This window comes from Passer domesticus, chromosome 2, assembly GCF_036417665.1.
Source record: "Passer domesticus isolate bPasDom1 chromosome 2, bPasDom1.hap1, whole genome shotgun sequence".
NCBI classification, from domain to species: domain Eukaryota; kingdom Metazoa; phylum Chordata; class Aves; order Passeriformes; family Passeridae; genus Passer; species Passer domesticus.
The window spans coordinates 122,419,616-122,439,353 of record NC_087475.1 but is presented as its reverse complement, the minus strand read 5'-3'; the positions used below and the strand labels follow the sequence as shown (position 1 = coordinate 122,439,353).

General features: G+C 46.8%; 1 protein-coding gene across 8 annotated transcripts in view; it reads left to right on the top strand.

Annotated features, from left to right (window-relative positions):
• BCL9 (BCL9 transcription coactivator) overlaps positions 1-19,738 on the top strand; it is a 69,145-nt gene that overhangs the window by 39,800 nt on the left and 9,607 nt on the right. For 5 of the 8 annotated variants that reach the window (XM_064411002.1, XM_064411006.1, XM_064411005.1 and 2 more), the window contains exons 2-9: positions 2,873-2,955; positions 5,923-6,228; positions 7,790-8,106; positions 9,017-9,206; positions 9,678-9,777; positions 10,195-12,424; positions 14,066-14,326; positions 15,381-17,572. In XM_064411002.1, the coding sequence (XP_064267072.1) occupies positions 6,176-6,228; positions 7,790-8,106; positions 9,017-9,206; positions 9,678-9,777; positions 10,195-12,424; positions 14,066-14,326; positions 15,381-16,498 (4,269 nt within the window). In that variant the 5' untranslated portion in view covers positions 2,873-2,955; positions 5,923-6,175 and the 3' untranslated portion in view covers positions 16,499-17,572. Of the gene's footprint in view, positions 1-2,872; positions 2,956-5,922; positions 6,229-7,789; positions 8,107-9,016; positions 9,207-9,677; positions 9,778-10,194; positions 12,425-14,065; positions 14,327-15,380; positions 17,573-19,738 lie in introns of those variants that run through there. The other 3 variants (XM_064411008.1, XM_064411007.1, XM_064411009.1) reach the window with 3 other exon arrangements.

The window sequence follows — 19,738 nt, the reverse complement described above, 5'->3', positions numbered from 1 at the left end:
CCTCTGTCCTCAAGTGTCATAGGGAGATGTATGGGGTGTAGAATATTCATTTAATCTATTTGCTTTTACATAATCTTAAGGGAGTTAGACAGCTCAATAAAAGCTTTGAATAACACTTCCTGTGTCCTCCTTGTTTGCCAGTCGCTCTCCTTATCAATGAGGTGTGTAATCAAGTACTTTATTAAACAGCAGCTTATTAAAAAGTAATGTGCATCTCAGCTGCAAGTGTGTAAAATAAGCAAATGCTCAACATAACTGGTAAGTGCAGCACGTGATGAAAACCAGTGGTAGCTCTTGGGTGTAGTGGAGTCACCTTTTGCCAGTGCAGCTCTTCTCCCTCTCATGTGGTTGAATGAGGGTCGGAGAAATTGGAGGTGCCCTTCCCAGTAGAAATGTGCTGAAGGAGCGCGTTGGCTGATTCACTGCCTTGCCCCACCTCTCAGGTCACACAGGGAATCCACTGGTGGATGCACTCACAGAAGTTTGCTTCCTGGTGGCTGTCAGGATCGGTGTTTGCTAAAGTATCTCCTGCTGCTGCTATTCTTGGTTCCTTCTAAAGCTTCTGTTCTTCCCTTATTCCACTCTCTCTCCTTCCTTACCCACTCCACTGTCACAGATACAATTCAGGGTGCAGGCTCAGCTTGCATTCAGAGTTATCATTTGTTTTCTGCAGCAGCAGGTCTCCAGCCTTTTTTCTTTTTCCATGCTGATTTTGAGCTCTCACCACCCTCAGTCCAGCAGACACTCACAGTCTCAGAAAGGCCGTGGGGAAAATAGCAGTGTGCTCTTTCTTGTATGCAGAGAAAGGTTTCTTGCCTTTAATGCTTTATGTCACAGTCAGGCCACAAGTCTGATACTTTTATCTACTTGGTATGCCTTTATTTCATCTCTCCACATTCTCCTCCTCAAAGAGAGAGAAAAGACTGAAGTGAATCAGTGATAACTGCAGCTGTTCCTGCTGGAATAGCCATAATGCTGTATACCTCCAAGTACTTGACCACTTGTGACTATCAAGCTTCTTCAGCTTAAGGCCATAAAATAGGAATTAGCTAGTTTGGGGGTTTTTTTAAAACCTTCTCTTTGCAGTACAGTAATATGGTGGCTGGTTTGTGGAATTACAAGGGTGGTCAAAATATTTAACTGAAAGGTAGACTAAGACGTGCATTTGCATCTTATTAGTTACTCTGTGCTAGCTGCTTTGTGTGCATGCTCTCAGCCTTTTGCCCTGAAATTCACTGTGAAGCAAACTGCCTTGTGCTGACAGGGCTAAGACCAAGAAGGTGAGCAGCAGAGATGGGACACTAGGGAATGGAATTACAGTGCAGTAACTGGGTAGCCTAAAAGATGGATGGTGCCCCTCTTGCAATCCTGAGCTATGGTCTGCCAGGCTGTCCTTCCTTGCCAAGCTGGGATTGAATTTTTCAAGGAATAGAGCTCTGAGCAATGTTTGTGACAGATTCTCTCCATCCTGATGTGTGCTGGTGTTCACAGCTTTCCTCTTCAAGGGAAAAGGTGATTTCTGTCCCTGCTTTGGTGGAGGTGTGTCAGTATTGGCACTGGCACGGCTTAGCCTGTATTGTTTCATTGGGTGGGGTGGGGGAAAGGGGAGAGGAGATATAACTGGGTAATTGGATTCAGGGATGATTGTGCTGCTGTGGTGAGTTTTACTGGATGAAGCAGCTTGTTGCGATAGGTGTTTGTTTCAGCTTCTGTCTGCAGGTGTGACTTGGCTAGATAAGGATGGTCTATCGCTTGATGATTTCATTGTTTGATTTGGCTGGACTGGGTGGAGAATGTAGCTGCATTGTTTGGGACTAGCTTTGTAGTTTGGTTTTGTGAAGTGGATTACATGGCAGCACATTGCTACATTATTAAGGTGAAGCTGCAGTAGATAATAGTTGGAGGATGTTGGAGGGAAGAGAATATGCACAGGCTTTCACAATGCATAACTAGTTGAGCCTCCAGCTCCTGTGTTTCTGTCAGGAGATCTGGTCAGCAGAATGCATTGGGATTACACAGAAAAATGTTGGTAGTGGTTTCAGTTTGCAGTTGTACTTTAACTGCAAGGCTGTCCATGCTGTGTAAATAGCTGAGAGTGCTCTGAGATACCACACTGGCCCTGACAGTGTGAGTGTTGTCTGGATTCATACTGTCTTGCAGTTTTCACAGCGGGTGAGGGAGAAGCTGGCAGGTCACTGCTGTTTTTTTTTTTACTAACCTCAAATTTAGCAGTAAGCTGCTCTTCAGAGCCTGCGTTTCCTTGGATTGCTGAACTTTTCAGGCACTTAACTTGCTTTGGATTCCCTTCCTCCTGTAGGGTATGCAATGATGCGAAGTAGGAGCTGCCAGAGCAGTAGATAGTGCTTCCTCCCTCTAAAACCTGCCTGGTTTTCCCCTAGATGTGATTGCCTGCCTTTACCTGATATTTGGTGTTTCTGTTTATACATTGTCTGGCTGTGGAGGAGGTTGCTTGTATGAAGCACAAGGGTTTGGCAGGAGTTGCTGGGCACATTGTGAGGGGAAGGTGAGCCTTTGAAGAGAGATGGGTGCAGAGAAGGAAAGGTGACATGTCCAAGCTTTGTGCCAGCTTCTCTAAGCACAGATGAGCTCATGGGAATCCAGCTGGCTAAACTTGGGAGTGCTAAAGCAGGTCTGCCCTATTTCCCTCCATGGGCAGCATGGATCTTCAGAGTCTTCCAGTCTGATGGTGGCTTCTTGGGTGCTGATAAATCATTCAAGGCTGAGCAGAGGCTTTCCCTTGGTGGATCAGAGCAGCTTTTGATTTCTCTGCTTCTGTGGTTGAATGCATGGAGGGGGTGCACAGCTTGGCTGTGAGTTCTTGTTGGTGAAATTTTTTCTCTCCTTTTTCCAGGTGACTGTTTTTTGTGAGACAAGTGGTTTGCAACTCATGGCCTCCACGATGAGTACTGCAGTGTCGTGACACCAGGGGTCTTGGTAAGCTACTTGTTGGAAAAACAAGGATCTACATTATCTCCACAAATGCAGTTGTGGAGTTTTGTCTGTGCAGTTTGAATTAATTTAAAGCCATCCAAATTGTAGGCTGCAAGCAAGTGGGGTGGGGCTACATTTTCACCTGTTCTCACCTCCTCTTCTGAGCTTGTAATGATAGTGATGTGGTTACATGATCAACCAGGTCAGGGGGAAAATCCAGCTGAATAGAAATTTCTGTTGTTCCCCTTGGGTTAGTTCCCATTCAGATCTTTCCCTGATGTGGTGAGAATGAGTAGCCAGCTGAACCATCCCATTTCTTTGCAACCTTTGCCTGCCTTACCTTAAAACCATCCTGAAGATACAGCCTTGGATGTAGCTTTCCAAAATGTCTTGAAAAGTGGTTTGACCATTCACTGTCACTGACCCTACCTCTAATTTTAAAGCAATGATACAGGCTTTGCTGTGGCAGGCAGATTCCAGCTGCAAAAATACATTTCTCTAGAGCTTTTCCATTATTGAACCCTAGATTCCCAGGCATATATGTGTTAGAAGTGCATTGAGAAAAATCATGAGACATTCCATTTCACATTATAAAAGATGGTACATTCCCTGTGTGCAGAAATAAGAAGCTGAGGAAGTTGAGTTGCTGTTGTTCCTCCAATGAATATATTGATGTATCCTTTATAGCTCTCTCTGGTAAGAATAAATTTAAACTGAAATTGGAAAACACAGTTCCCTTACACAACACATCGCTTTTAATATATGGAAGATGTGTATATAGAATAATAAAAAGGTAAGGTTAAAAAATTGGGGGGTTCTCCTCCCACCCGTGGGTGAAGTACTTGAAAGTTTGGTGATGTCAGGAATACCATGTAGCCAGTGTGATTGTGATTCTTCTCCTCATGTTTTCTCATTGCACTGTGCAAGACTGGGACCCTTGAGACAATTCTCATCTTGCAATAAAAGGTAACATAATGTATAAATATCCAAATGGAGAAGCTGAGGATTAAGCAACCAGGATACTTAAGTTTATAATGCAGGCATCTACGTCCTGCTGTAAGCATCAAGCTCTGCTCGCTTTTATGCTGTTACTCCTGTTCTTATTTTTTTTTTAACCTGGAATTCGTTGTATTTTCAGTCATACCTTCACCTTAAGTGAGGGTGCAGAAGTTTCGCAGAGTTCCACTGACTTTTACAGATGTGTCAATCTCTTGGAAAGCAGAGTTGGGTGCTGTTGATAGTGTTACAGTTTTATTTAACAAAACAGACATAGGAGCCGAATTTGCATGCAAAGATGATACAATTTAGATACACCTGAAGAGATTCTCTCTCCTCTGTAATGTATCTGAATAGAACCAGCTGTAATTGCAACATGATAGTAGGAACAATAGGGATAGAGTAACTCCAACATTGTTCCCAAAATCAGTGGGATAACCAGCTAATAGCCCCAAAGAGGCATGTGAGTCCTCTGAGTGTGTGGCTCAGACTGGAGTTCATCTGATTATGCCTGATAAGAGGCCTTTAAAATGACACATTTGCTGCAGAGACATTCCCTACATTAATAGGTTTGTGCAGCACAGTGGAGGTGAGAATGGGCAGTAGGATTGCTTCTCTGGCTCATTAAGGAGATGTGTGGTAGAGAGGAGAATTTTGTAGGTGATGCAGAACTTCACACAACTACTGCAGTGTGGATCATATTAAAGTAGAGCAGCACAAAGTCGCTAAGATGTGTAACAGCACAACCTCACAACTGTACAAATTTGGGGAACTGAAAAACCATAGTGCTCAATATTACAAGTTGCTGATAACTCTGCTTGGCCAGAGGTGATCACAGAGTGCCCATGTCTTTTAATCCTCTGGTGTCATCAGCACATAAGCCAATTTTTTGTTTTGAAATGTAGTTTTAACAGTAGTTTCTTCAAAAAATTCAAGACACTCGCATCCTAATAAGACGTATTTTGTTTCATTTGGTATATATAGGAAGAAATGACTTCTTTGGTGCTGAGAAGGAATATTGGGAATATTTACATTTGAATAATATTTAACTAGCAATGCTTAATACATTAACAATAAATCTTGGTTAGCTTCTAAATTAAGTGGATTTGCATCTGAGTAGGTGAGATGAACAGGAGAGATTTTGTTGAAACATAAACAAGACAGAAATTTGTTCCAAAATAATTTAGCCCAAAGCACGTAAACAGTAATGTTCAATAGTTTCCACCTACAGAAACAGCTTTATGTGCCTTACTGCCTGCGTCATGCATATTGTTTCTTAGAAAGAAGCTGAAAAAGCAGCTGCTTTTTTTGTGCCTTTTTTTTTTTAAACCTGAATAATGTGTAGTGTGTTGCTGAGCAAATTTAGCTGGGTACTACTCCAGTGCTTTTTTGACCTTTTTAATAGATATGATGAGTGACTAACCCCCTCATGTTTTCAGAGTAATCACACGGAGCAGTAACTTACAGGTGGTCAGGAAGGCATTTTATTTTATTTTTCTCCCTTTGTGTAGCCCTTAGCACACATCATTGAACATGTGTCTAGGTATATTGGACCAAAGAGACAAAAGATTTAAGCAGAGTTTATGTTCTTAAGAAATATCAGATTACAGCCATTCACAGGGGAATTTTGGATAGCTAAGTCATGCTGGGGATTTGTACTTTTGGCTTCCTACTGACTTGCTGTGAGGTGTCTTTAAATTAAGCACGGATGCAGAATCCAAGTGCTCAGATACAAGGTGCTTCCCTGTTTTGTTGATTCCAGAATGATTTGCTTTGGACAAAGGGAAGATGGCCTCACTGCCTGTAAACTGAATGGCCAGCCAGGGCTGCCTCTGGTCTGAAATACACATCTGTCTTCTTCTCTGCCTTCTTGGGAATGGGGGAAGAATTGCCACAAATGGCTTCACACCAGACACATCTGCTTGGGAAGTTCCTCATTGGTTTTCTGTTCTCTCCTTGTGGGGTGGTTTTCAGTGTGCCCTGGAGATGCGAGACTTCCCCTGGGCAGCAGGAGGCACGCATCTAGAGAATGCTGGAGCTGCAGGAGGGAAGTGCCCAGTGCAAAAGCAGCGAGGAGCAAAGAGAAAAAAGGCAAGCAGGCAGCCAGCACTGAGAGAAGCGGGCGGCAGAAAGTGCTTCGACGCTGCCTCTGGCGGCACGCTCCCAGAGGAACTTGACGAGAGCCCATCTGCGTGTGTGTGAGACTGTGAGCTCAGGATTTCTGTCAATGCATTCCAGTAACCCCAAAGTGAGGAACTCCCCGTCAGGCAACACACAGAGGTAAGGAGAAGAGCCTGCAGTCAGCTGCTGTGGGTTGGTGCACCATGCCATCCCTGCTCTGCTACTGGATTAGCCCAAGGACTGCGGCAGTGTGGCTTCCTGGTCCCTCTGTGCTCACATCAGCCTGCTGAGTACCTGAGCAGTGCTGCACAGTGCTGGTAGTCTCCATGTTTGCAAAGCTTAGGATGAGCTGAAAGCTGTAAACCCATGAGGCGTGGATTCTCTGTTCCTTGTGCTCTTCTCCCTTCCACCAGGTGCCTGGATAGGCTGTAGCAGAGTAAACCTGCTCTTTCTATCTCAGGTTTTTTTCCCTTCCTCCTCTTCTAATTATTTATTTCCTGAGAGGTAGTTGGGCATCAGAAGGTCTGTCTGTACTTTCACACAAAACGCTTTCTCCATATTATTGGCTTGAACAGCCTGGAGAACTGATCAGCTGAGTCCTGAGATCCTCTGTGTCAGTCACCTGCCAGTGCAGCAGGGCAGCATTTCTTCTCCACTAATTTGGAAAGAGAAAAATAAGAAAGCAAAGCAGTGTCCAGGGACTTAGGATGGTTCTGATTGACAGCATTCTTGAGTTTGAGTATTTACTCCTGGAGGTCATCTGGAGCTTAACAGTATTTCAGAGGGAATGCTTCTGAGTCAGATGTCTGTCCAAAGGAAGGCACAGCTTGTGTGAGTCCCACAATGAGTATGCTAGCAAGCACTGCCTGTTGGAAGTGATAGTGATGATGATGGTAAAAGACAATGCAATGGAACATCCAATAGCAATGGAGTAAGTGGAGGGTGAGGAGGGAAGGAGTGCCTAATACCTGTAGAACCCAGAGGAGCAAAATATTTTTTGGATGCAATTTGTTGGATGGAAGAGAAATAAAAGACTCTGAGTCTCCTTTGGCAAATTGAGGAGGATTCATCTGCCCCATTTTGCAGGAGTGTGCTTGGAGATGGTATCCTTCTCTTTCCTTATTCAGGGGCAGGTTGTAGCTGGTTTAATTGTTTTCACGGTCAGAGGTTTGTGTTTCTCTGGCAGCTCGCCCCAGTGGATGACGAATGCTGCAGTAATGCTGGGTTTTCCTTGTGCTCCCTGTAGAACTGGAAAGGGAGGGGTGGGGGGGGGTCTGCTGATCAGAGCTGCAGTGTAGTTGGGGTCCAGGAGAATGGTGAGGGGAACTTTATTGTGCCTTGTTTGTTTACTCTGAGCTGGTCTTGGTGTGAGGCGCTTCTCTGTGCACATAGAAACCGTTGTCTTTATTGACAGAAGCGCCAGAGGTGGGTTCTCATGTGACAGCAGTTTCTGGGATATGGCAGGTCTGTGGTTTGCCCTGGTGCCTTCTTGAGCAATGAGATCCCATCTTGGATAATAACCCTTTCAGGGCATGTTCAAAAAAGCACTTGCATGACTCTAAGCTTGCAGGCATTTTTTATTTGTCAGCAATTGTCTTAGCTTGTAAAGGTGACAGTGGTTGTTTCTGCTTCACTCTAATCTGTTCCTACAGGGCTGAATGAATCAATGGTGTGATTTGTCACTTTTTCCTTTTCTTTCTGTTTTTTTCTCTCTCCCCAGTAGCCCCAAATCAAAGCAGGAGGTGATGGTCCGTCCCCCTACAGTGATGTCCCCGTCTGGCAACCCTCAGCTGGATTCCAAATTTTCCAACCAAGGCAAACAAGGGGGCTCCACCAGCCAATCCCAGCCCTCTCCTTGTGACCCCAAAAGTGGAGGTCACACCCCCAAAGTGCTCCCAGGCCCGGGTGGGAGTATGGGGCTGAAGAATGGGGCTGGAAATGGTGCCAAGGGGAAGGGGAAGAGAGAGAGGAGCATTTCAGCAGACTCCTTTGAACAGAGGGAAGCTGGGACTCCTAATGATGACCCGGAAATCAAAGGTATGTTTGCTAGGGTTCATGTGCAAGTGTAGACAATCAGTCTGAATCCTCTGTGAGATGCAGAATTGCTCTGCAGGTATTAGTGAAACATTTGTTTGTCTGGGGTTCTGTAAGTTCCAGCCAATGAAGTCTAAAGGTCTTGAAAGCAGGCGAAGAGGAGAGGCTGTCATAGCTGGCATTGGTAAATGTCTTGTTCACGCTCGGTTAGAGCCCAGACCTGACTCTGGTGGGAAAGTTCCTTTGTAACTCTTAAACTCCCCCAGAGGATTTAAAAGTACAAATGCAACCTGTTGGTCTCCTTCTGGCCTTTGGCCTTTCAGGAACTGTTCTGTTGCAACTGGGGTTTTAACAATATGCAGGTCTGTTTTGTCAACACAGATACATAACCCGTAGCACCCTGACTGGTAACACAAGCCAGAGAGTTGGGATTTCTGTGTTCTGTTCCTGGCTCCAACATTGCTTCTGTGAGGCAATGCAAAACGAGACCACATGTTCAGTTGTCCATCTTTGTTGTCCATTTGCTAGGTCAACTAGCTAAGGTGGCTGAGCAAAAGAAAAAGTAAAGTTTTGCAGGAGTGTTTTCATAAGGCAGACATATTTATTTTTGTTCATACATAAAAGTGTAGTTTTTCTGCTTTTTTATGTGGTCATTAGAGAATTCAAAGAGATCAGTTGTGGGAACTGCCACTTTCCTTGGAAAGGGACACAAGAGGACCTTTCTCCCAGTGTTGCTTGAAGGACACCAAGGCTTTAGAGGAAAGATGTGTGGTGTAATAGAAGAATTGCCTTCAGTGGTTCTTGAGGAAGAAGCAGGAAGTTTCAGAGGAGAAAAAGCTCTGATGAGTTTCCAGAATTGATTTCCAAAGAGATCCCAAGATAGTGATTCCATTCCCCCTTTGTCCCTTTCCAGACTGCAATTCTGCTGATCATGTGAAGTCCCAGGAGTCTCAGCACACACCACACTCCATGACTCCTTCAAATGCTTCAGCCCCAAGGTCTTCCACACCTTCCCATGGTCTGACTGCCACTTTGGAGCCAGCAAGTGGGCAGAAGACTCCATCCAAAGTGGTTTACGTCTTTTCTACTGAGATGGCCAACAAGTAAGTAGGTAGCTGCTTGAATGTCTTCTGGGAGCAGGAATTACATTTGTGCTCATCTTTTAAGAGATTATCAAGGGCACTTTCTGCATCAAGTAGCAGAAAGTCATTGCTTGTTTTGGGGATGCTGAAGAGGTTGGAGTGGACCATATCCCTACCTTCTTTGCTCTGAGAAGTAATTGTTTAATTCTCTGAGGTATGGGTATATATATATTTTTTTGTAAATGCTGGTAGATATTGTTTTGCAATCCATGGAAGGAATAGCAGCCAGGATGGCTTAAACTGAGACATGACCCCTGAATGCTGATGAGTTTGTAGATGTAAGCATTTTTCTTTTGCTATTCATCTAGAATGAAATATGTGTGACTAAATCTTTCTCCCTTTTGCCAGCTAAAAGATAGAAAGGAGACCAGTTAAGAAAAATTGATTCTTAGCTTCAACTGCATATGTGCATCTGCCTGTCTGTCTTTGCAGGGCTGCAGAAGCTGTGCTGAAGGGACAGGTGGAAACCATCGTGTCCTTTCATATCCAGAACATCTCAAACAGCAAGGCGGAACGAAACACTGTACCCTTGGTAGGGAATACCTGCATGGGGGTGAGAAGGGGAAATTGTAAATGTGCCTGTGTGTGGTTCACAGAGGTGGATGATTATTTACACTCTGAGATAAGTTTTAGGAAGACAGACAGCTGTTGTTCAGACCATCTGCAAATAAATGTCTTGGGTCATCTAAAGAAGAGTTAGAGTCTTGCAATATTTGGGTAGTGTATTTTCAACCTGTAGGTCATGTAGAGCTAGCACAGACAAAAGGGGTCCCTGCAGTAATGCCTTGAGCAAAGTAGGTTTGTGCATTGCCAAGAGGCTGCTGTGTAATTGCTGCATGAAGGCAAATTTTGGGCTGGTGGGATTGAGATTGGGTGTAGTGTTTGCACTGCTGCTTATGTGACAAGGCTGTAAGAAGGGCAAGTGACTGAACATGGCTTTCTCTTGCAGAATCCTCAGATCACTGCACTTCGGACTGAACCCAAGCCCCTGCCACAGCCCCAGCCCCCTGCTGCCCAGGACCAGAACCCTCCCCAGAACGCCAAAATGCAGCCGACTCCACCCGTGTCAGCGCCAGTATCCAAACCCACTGGCCCCCCATGTCCCATAGATCAGGACAGTCCCAGTGTGGAAAGCAAAGTGATGTCCGTGGGCAGCCCTGCCAACTCTACCCCATTGCAGACAGAAGGATTTGGGCAGAGTTCAACTCCCAATAATCGAGCAGTTAGCCCAGTTTCCCAAGGTAGCAATAGCTCTGCTGCGGACCCCAAAGGTCCTCCCCAGCAGGGGTCTGGTGGGGACCCATCCAGTTTGGGTGAGAATCCCGATGGACTGTCACAGGAGCAGCTGGAGCACCGAGAGCGCTCGTTGCAGACCCTGAGAGACATCCAGCGCATGCTCTTCCCTGATGAGAAGGAGTTTGCGGGAGGGCAAAGTGGGGGGCCACCCCCAAATGCTGGGGTGATGGATGGTCCCCAAAAGAAACCTGAAGGGCCGATACAGGCTATGATGGCTCAATCCCAAAGTTTAGGCAAAGGGTCGGGGTCTCGGACAGATGGAGGGGCTCCATTTGGCCCTCAAGGACACAGGGACATGCCTTTTTCCCCAGATGAAATGGGGCCACCACCAATGAACTCCCAGTCAGGAGCCATAGGCCCAGACCACCTGGACCATATGACTCCTGAGCAGGTGGCTTGGCTCAAGCTGCAGCAGGAGTTTTATGAGGAGAAGAGAAGGAAGCAAGAGCAGGTGGTTGTGCAGCAGTGTTCCCTGCAGGACATGATGGTCCACCAGCACGGGCCTCGTGGGGTGGTCCGAGGTCCTCCCCCTCCCTACCAGATGACCCCTGGTGAGGGCTGGGGACCTGGGGGTCCAGAGCCCTTCCCTGAAGGCATGAACATGTCACACTCTCTGCCCCCCAGGGGCATGGCCCCTCATCCCAATGTGCCCGGGAGCCAGATGCGCCTGCCTGGTTTTGCAGGAATGATGAACCCTGACATGGAAGGCCCCAATGTCCCGAATCCCGCCTCACGGCCTGGGCTTTCAGGAGTTAGTTGGCCAGATGATGTGCCAAAAATCCCAGATGGGCGAAACTTCCCTCCTGGTCAGGGTGTCTTCAGTGGCCCTGGCCGAGGGGAGCGGTTCCCCAATCCGCAGGGCCTGCCTGAAGAGCTCTATCAGCAGCAGCTGGCTGAGAAACAGATGGGCCTCCCTCCTGGTCTGAACATGGAAGGCATCAGGCCCGGCATGGAGATCAACAGAATGATGCCCTCCCAGAGACACATGGAGCCTGGGAACAACCCCATCTTCCCTCGCATGCCGGTAGAAGGACCGATGAGCCCGTCTAGGGGGGACTTCCCCAAAGGAATACCCCCACAAATGGCTTCTAGCAGGGAGCTAGAGTTTGGGATGGGCCCTGGCAGCATGAAGGGGGACATGGGCATGAATGTCAGCATGGGCTCCAACCCACCCCTGGTCCCTCAGAAGCTGAGGGAGGCAGGAGTCGGGCCGGAAGAGATGATGAAGCTGCGCCCCGGTGTCTCGGAGATGCTCTCCTCTCAGCAGAAAATGGTGCCGCTGCCGTTCGGGGAGCACCCGCAGCAGGAGTATGGCATGGGTCCCAGGCCTTTCCTTCCCATGTCTCAGGGCCCAGGAGTCGGTCTGCGGAATCTCAGAGAACAGATCGGGCCTGACCAAAGGACTAACAACCGGCTCAGCCACATGCCGCCACTACCTCTCAATCCCACCAGTAACCCAAACAGCCTCAACACTGCTCCCCCTGCACAGCGCAGCCTCGGCCGCAAGCCCTTGGATATCTCTGCAGCTGGTCAGGTGCATTCGCCAGGAATCAACCCCCTGAAGTCCCCCACGATGCGCCAGGTCCAGTCTCCCATGATGGGGTCTCCCTCGGGGAACCTCAAGTCCCCTCAGACGCCCTCCCAGCTGGCAGGAATGCTCGCGGGCCCCACTGCCGCAGCTGCTGCTGCCTCCATTAAATCCCCCCCTGTCTTGGGGTCTGCTGCTGCTTCTCCTGTCCACCTCAAGTCTCCGTCTCTCCCCGCACCTTCTCCTGGATGGACTTCATCTCCAAAGCCTCCTTTGCAGAGCCCTGGGATTCCCCCGAACCACAAGGCGCCTCTAACCATGTCTTCTCCAGCCATGCTGGGGAACGTGGAGTCGGGTGAGTGCTGTCTCCACTTGCCAAATTCGGTGCTTTGGTTCATGTTGGGTCATCCAAGATGTGCAGCAAAGTGGGGGAGGAGGGCTCCTGCAGCAGGGCAATAGCTGGATGGCGCTTTCCCTATTTGAGGGGCGTGGAGGGTGAGGGCTTCTTCTCCTCCTGTTGTATTTGTGGGTTTACACCCTGCCTCCCACGTGTGGAGCTGAGAGCTGGTCACTCTGAGGATGTAAAAGCAAAAGGATGGGCTTGGGAGGTGTGAAAAGATACGGAGGATTGATGGGAGAAATCTTTCCTTGGAAGTGTCTTTTGCTGTTCTTCCATAGCTCGTAGTCATTGTAGCTCAGTGGAGAAGATCCTGTTGATGTTATTAAAGCACTTTGGTATAAAAGGTTCCTACAAAGACATGCTGAGCAGTTAAGCAGCCGTGTATCTAGGCATGGGTCAGGAATGGCTGGTCCTCTCTAGGTTTACATTGCAGACAGGAAGTTGTGGTTCAGTTATTCAGGCTTCAGGCATTTTGGAGTGATCTAACCACCACTGTACATAACATTTGGTTGCATGCTGGGCCGTGCTGTGCCTGGGACCTTGGGGTTCCAGTGCTGGCACATCTCTGCCCTCACCTTTTCAAAGCTCACCCACCCTTCAGTCCAGGCTTCCACAGCCCTGGGCGGCCTTCCCGCCGGGAAATTCTCCTGGCTGGGAAAGTGGAGCCCTTTGCCCACGTTGCCCTCTAGTGCTGCCGCGGGTAACAGCGGGGACCAGGACCGGGATGTGCCTGTGGGGTCGGCAGCACGGGAGGGCACCCAAGTGCTTCAGTCTGTGCCTTACTTAGTGCTTAATGGATGCTTTGACGTGCAGCTCTTCCAAACCATCGATCTTTTGGCAGTGCAGTTTTTTTATATTCCTTGTTCTCATTTCCTCTTTTGGTTGGGAGGGGCTGAGGAACGTGCAGTGAATTTTCAATGAGAGTACAGCTTCAGTTTAGCATCTGCACATTGGTCTGGGTGGCATAAAATTCATCAGTGAAGAACAAAGGAGATTGGAAGTATAGTTAAGTTGCTTCTAATTTTGTGAGAGCAAAGGATGACATTAAGCTAATAGGTGCAGAGAATGCTTCTTTCACTGGAATAAGCAGCTAATATCTTTATATGAAACAAGAAATGCAATGTAAACAGGGAGTTTTACTTGTAGCTCCTGATGTAGCTTGTCAGAAATGTGCTCGCATGTCTCAGCATAGTATCTGCTACAGCTTTCCTTGTGCTGCCTGTGTCTTTTTTGATTTTGGATTTTGATAGTTATGGCTAGCTCTGGTACCTAAGTCTGTCTTCAGTGTATGGAAATTAAATAGTAAGATTTTTAGACTAAACTGGTAATTCTTCATGTGGATTTGTAGAGGCTCAGGATAGTTCTAGTTAGAAGTGTTATACAGTAGGATAACAGATATTAATCAACTTGACTAATAGGCTTATTTTTCTGGTTACCTTTCATAGTCATTGACTGCATTAGTCATGTAAAGTCTTGCCATAGAAAAGATTTCTAGTATTTGAGATTTCTAGGGGAAAGAGTTTGATTTAGGGAAAACAGTAAGAAGGACAAAAATTTAAATTCATTCTCTCTTTTTCCTTTCTTTTTTTTCCTAAGGTGGTCCACCTCCTTCCACAGTCAGCCAGTCTGCTCCTGCGACTCTCCCTGGAAATCTTCCCTCTAGCAGTCCTTACACAATGCCTCCAGAGCCAACCCTCTCCCAGAATCCCCTCTCCATTATGATGTCCAGGATGTCCAAATTTGCCATGCCCAGCTCTACACCGCTCTATCATGATGCCATCAAAACTGTGGCCAGCTCGGATGACGACTCCCCTCCAGCACGCTCCCCAAACCTGCCACCTATGAACAGCGTACCAGGTAAGAAAATCCAAGGAACATAAGCATGAGGTGTCAGGGTGATTCTATGGAAACCTCATCAGATGAAGACAGTGAGACGGGAAAAACCTGAGGAATATGTAGCCATGGGTTGGTTTTGAGGAAGCAGCTGCAATTCTCTGAAATGTAGAGGTGGGAATTCTCCTTGCAACCTTTTTTGTCTGTTCAGAAAGTTCTTCAGAAGGTGTCTAACATGGAAAACACTTGCGTGTGGGAGAGATTGCCCCTCAGGCAGACTGGGAGTATTTGTGTGAGTGAAGGCTGCTCATGGTATTAAGGGTCAGATCTACAATGTGTTATGCAGAGGAAACTTATCTCCTGTCTTAAGGCAGTGCCATAGAAGCTTCACTGTTTTTGGGGGGTTTGTTTGGGGTTTTTTTGGCACTGAATCATGAAAAAAAGAAATGTAGGCTGTAGCACCTCCACCCTATTGAATTAATAGTTGAAAAATTGGATGAGTGGATGTTTCAAGAGAGTGGCAATTGGTAATGAATTCTTGATGAGTTTACCTGTAGCTTTGCAGTGTGTTTCACACAGTAATGGCTGAATATGTCTGGGGAAAGCTGGCTAATTGAATAAGTTCATGATGGTAACTCATTAACCTCATTGATCACTGCCTCTTAGTCTTATGAGGGTTATCTGATTTATCACTGCTGAGTTTTGAAAGGACTTTCGGTCACTTCCCAGTGGACTAGTGTCCATATGCTGATAATCTGTCACAGACATGTTTGCTACTGCCTGTGTCATCCAGACTGCCAGGGAGGTAGTAAAAATACAGTTTGGATTGAAATCCTACTTATGGAGCAGGCTTTTGTCAATGTTTGATAGGGCAGTGAGAAGCTTAGGGACGTGGCTGTTTGAGTGGCATCAAATTTCTGGTTAAAATAACGCTTTTCAAAGCCACTACTGATGTTTTTTTTACTAGCATTGGTTTTTTGTGTGTGTGCAGACTTGGTAACCTTGCAGAAAGCTCTCCGACAGCTTTATTGATTATTACTGGTTGTTGTCTAAATGTGATTCCTTGTTTCTTCCCTAGGAATGGGCATTAATTCTCAGAATCCTCGAATTTCAGGTCCAAACCCAGTGGGTCCAATGCCAACCCTTAGCCCAATGGGAATGACCCAGCCTCTTTCCCATAACAACCAGATGCCCTCTCCAAATGCTATGGGACCCAATATACCTCCTCACGGGGTCCCCGTGGGACCTGGCCTGATGTCACACAACCCAATGATGGGGCATGGTTCCCAGGAGTCTCCAATGGTACCTCAAGGACGCCTGGGCTTCCCACAGGGGTTCCCTCCCGTACAGTCCCCTCCACAGCAGGTGCCATTTCCACACAACGGGCCCAGCGGTGGACAAGGCAACTTCCCAGCGGGAATGGGCTTCCACGGAGAAGGACCTCTGGGGCGTCCTACCAACCTGCCCCAAAGTTCGACAGATCCAGCACTTTGCAAGACTGGAGGCCCTGGCGGTCCAGACTCCTTCACTGTTCTTGGAAACAACATGCCTTCGGTTTTCACTGATCCAGAGCTGCAGGAGGTGATCCGTCCCGGAGCCACGGGAATACCCGAGTTTGACCTGTCCAGGATTATCCCATCGGAGAAGCCCAGCCAGACACTACAGTATTTCCCTCGTGGGGAGGTGCCAGGCCGCAAGCAGCCGCAGGGTCCCGGGCCTGGCTTCTCCCACATGCAGGGGATGATAGGAGAGCAGACCCCGAGGATGGGACTAACATTGCCCGGCATGGGGGGCCCCGGGCCGGTGGGAACTCCGGATATCCCTCTTGGCACGGCTCCGTCCATGCCCGGTCACAACCCGATGAGGCCGCCGGCCTTCCTGCAGCAGGGCATGATGGGGCCGCACCACCGCATGATGTCACCAGCACAGCCCGCCATGCCTGGCCAGCCCGCGCTCATGAGCAACCCCGTGGCCGCCGTGGGCATGATCCCGGGCAAGGACCGAGCCCCCGCCGGGCTGTACAGCCACCCGGGCCCCGTGGGGTCACCCGGGATGATGATGTCAATGCAGGGCATGATGGGACCCCAACAAAACATCATGATTCCCCCCCAGATGAGGCCCCGAGGTATGGCTGCTGATGTTGGCATGGGAGGATTTAGCCAAGGACCTGGAAACCCAGGGAACATGATGTTTTAAGCTGCTACCATAAGACTGGATGTTCTGATCCTTGTCAAGATGAGATTCCAAGTCCTGAGGGCTTTTTTGGGAGCTTCAGGAGTACAGTTTGGCCATGCAATAGGTGAAAAGAGACCAGAGGATGCTTTGGGAAATCTCGAATGTATGGAATTACCTGAAAAAAAAAATATTCATTTTAACAGGTTGTTTTTTTTTTAAGATTTATTTTTTAAAAATTATTTTTGTGGACTTGGGTATCCCGTGACGGCACCTGCTTTGAGAATCTGTAGCTGTATTTTGAGAATTGCCATTTGTCACAAGTTGCACCATTCTCTGTATGTTTACGTCCTTCGGACTGGCTTCTCCCAGGACTCTCGGTTATTTTTGGGGTTTTTTGTGTACTGTACTATATTGTAAAAGGGATTTTAGCAGAGACTTTAGTCTTTGGGGTGAGAGGAGAATGGGATTCTAGGCTGTTTACTTTAGGTGGAGAATCCATCTTCAGAACTTCGGACTATTTTCCTTCAACTCCAATGTATAGAAAAACCAAACTACGACCTCAGAGCAGAGTATTAATGAAAAGCACAAAAAGGAACTTAAGTTCAGTGAGGGGAATCTTTTAAAAGAAATAAATAATAAGTTAAGGACATATTTTTCAAATTATGGCGTGCTGTCCAGCACCTTCTGTCTCTCCCTCCCACTCTTTATTAAATAGGCTTCTCTCTCTCTCCGTCCCCTTCTGTCTCCTCCTATGGCAGCTGCAATACATTGTGTTATTTTGGGGAGTAAATCTAGGAGAGCCTCTCCTCACGTGGGGACTCTTCCCACTTTTAGGAAGGGGCTGGACTTGGACACTGTTACATCCTACAGTAGTCTCTCTCACTGTTTCCTATTCTCCTTTTCTTAGAAACCCCAAGTGATTTTATTAATGTGGGAGTGGAACAGACACTAAAAGTTATCCAGGATTTTTTTTGTGGTTATTTTTTTTTCCTCCCCAGCGTAAAACGTTCTGTGTAACCTCCATTAAATTTGGTACAAAACCACTCGCCAGGGCTGTGGTGTCAGAAAAATAAAATATATTGTTTCTTACAAAAATGAACCGTCTCCTTTATCCAGTCCAGTTGTTTCTGTGTAGATCAAACAGCTGGCCAGATGACTGTTTGCTCTTCCTTGTGATCACAGCCAGCCTACAGGCCAGGTGGGCTAAACTTTGACAGCTCCTAAAAGTCTGGTCAATAGGCAGCTGTGTTCTCCTTTTGAGGCAGTTCTGTTAACTTAATCCTGAACTGAGCTTGTTTTCCCTTGGAGTGAGGTCTTATTTCAGAACACCCCAGGAACTATACTTAGAGACTTCCTCAATTTGTTGAGGGTCAAGGAACAGATGAAACTTGTCTCCATTACTTCCTCCTGGAGAGTGTTTGCAGCACTGCAAGGTGCATGGGTTTGAGCTCCCCCTGAGCAGCAGTGTCAGTTGCCAAGGCACTGGGATTGTGTCCCTCCCCGGGGACTCTGGATTGGGTCAGGTCTCTGACTGCCAGCACTGAGAGCCTGAGATGGTGGGGAAGGGTGAGCTTTAATAACAAAGGTGAGATAGAAATTGTCAGTGAGCAGATTTTTATCAAGACAGCCCTGCTGAGTAAATTGTTGCTTTGCCACAGTTCTCATCGATTGCTTCCTAATCCCCTGTCTTTTCAAACTTGCCTTTTGAGAGGATTTCAGCAAGGAGGTTTTATGGTCCTGCCTATGAGGAGTGAAAGGCTGGATGACAAAACATGGATTGGGAGTTGAGCCCTGCTCCTGGAGAATATCAGCATGAGCCAGATACGGATCTGTAGGCTGGGGTGTGGGCTCTGTGGCTGGCTGTTCTGTGGTCCCCCAGCACTGTATATGGAGTGGGTAATCTGTTCTTCCTTCCACTTAAAATTATTTTGATGAGTAGTTTCTTCAGAGGACTGTTCATTAGTGTGAAAATTCATGTGGCGAATAAGTATTTTTAACATGCTTGTGTGTGAGAATTTTTTAGAGTGAACTGATCCTTAACAGGTGGAAAAATAATTCCTCTTGGTGGCTGATTTACTAAACTTTTGTTGCTGGTGTTATAAAATGAGTGAAGCCCTGCACTGTTGGAGGCACGCAAGCCTCAGAGCCTTCTGTTGTCTGCTTCCAAATTCACCTTTGTGCTGTCATGCAAATTTACGATGATTTTGGGTGAGAATTACTCTTTTGACAAAGTGTAGGATGTCTGTTGTGGTGCTTCCCTCTGACAAGACAGGCAGCATGAAGCACGGGCTTGTCAAGATTTTGGAAAGAGATGACAATGACACAGTAAGTGTTATTTCTGTAGAGCGGAATTACCTCTTCTTTAAGTGGTTGCACAGCTCCCTTTTGAGGACCTTGCATGGGAATTGTTACAATGCAACCTTTTTAAGTGTTGCCACTTCTGCCATCACTCCTGACTGTTTTTACCGTGTTGAACAAAGCAAAGTTCTTGTTTGACATAGAAATGAACCGGAGGTTTTGGGATTTTTTTAAACTGTCGTAGGGCCTCCTGTGCCTGTTAAGATGTTGAATAGCAAAGGATTTGAGGTGGCTGTGACTTATTCTAGGAAAATTAGCATAGGAAATTCACTGTTTCAAAGCCACTGAAGAGTGAGAGGATACATTTTAAACATGCTGTATAATTAAAGTTCCTTCTGTGTCTGTCTAATTTAGGATGCTGGCATTTAGTATTTTAATGAGATTTTTCTTACAGAAAGTGCAGAAAATGTGGTTCTCCTGAGTCCCCATAGGTGCACTCAGTGTTTGCACCAGCAGATGAACAAGAGTTGCTAAGGTCTTAGCTGGCTCCAGTTGTGAAAATGACTGTGTAGATGTGCATAGATGAACTTCTTTGTTTTGCTCTGATTCTACTTCTTCCCTTTTTGCTTTGCAAATGGAAAAGCTTTCTAGCTGTCAGCCTTGCAGATTCACCTGAGGATCTGTAAATCAGGCTCTGTTCCCTCCTGCTTATCAATAGTAACTGTGACTCAGCTTTGGTAGTCATGGTACAGTTGAAGATGGAAAGTGGGTTGCCATTTTTAGTTTTCTCTCCCCCCCCCTTTTTTTTTAAGCTTTCAAATCATCCTCCTCCACCTTTGTTTGAAAGAATGAAATAGACTTTATTCATACATGCTTGGCTGCTCTTCCTCTCTAGTAACATGGGAGGAAACAGTCTGCTGTTCAAATTATCTCATCCCAGATGGCTGCGCAGCCGGAGTGTGG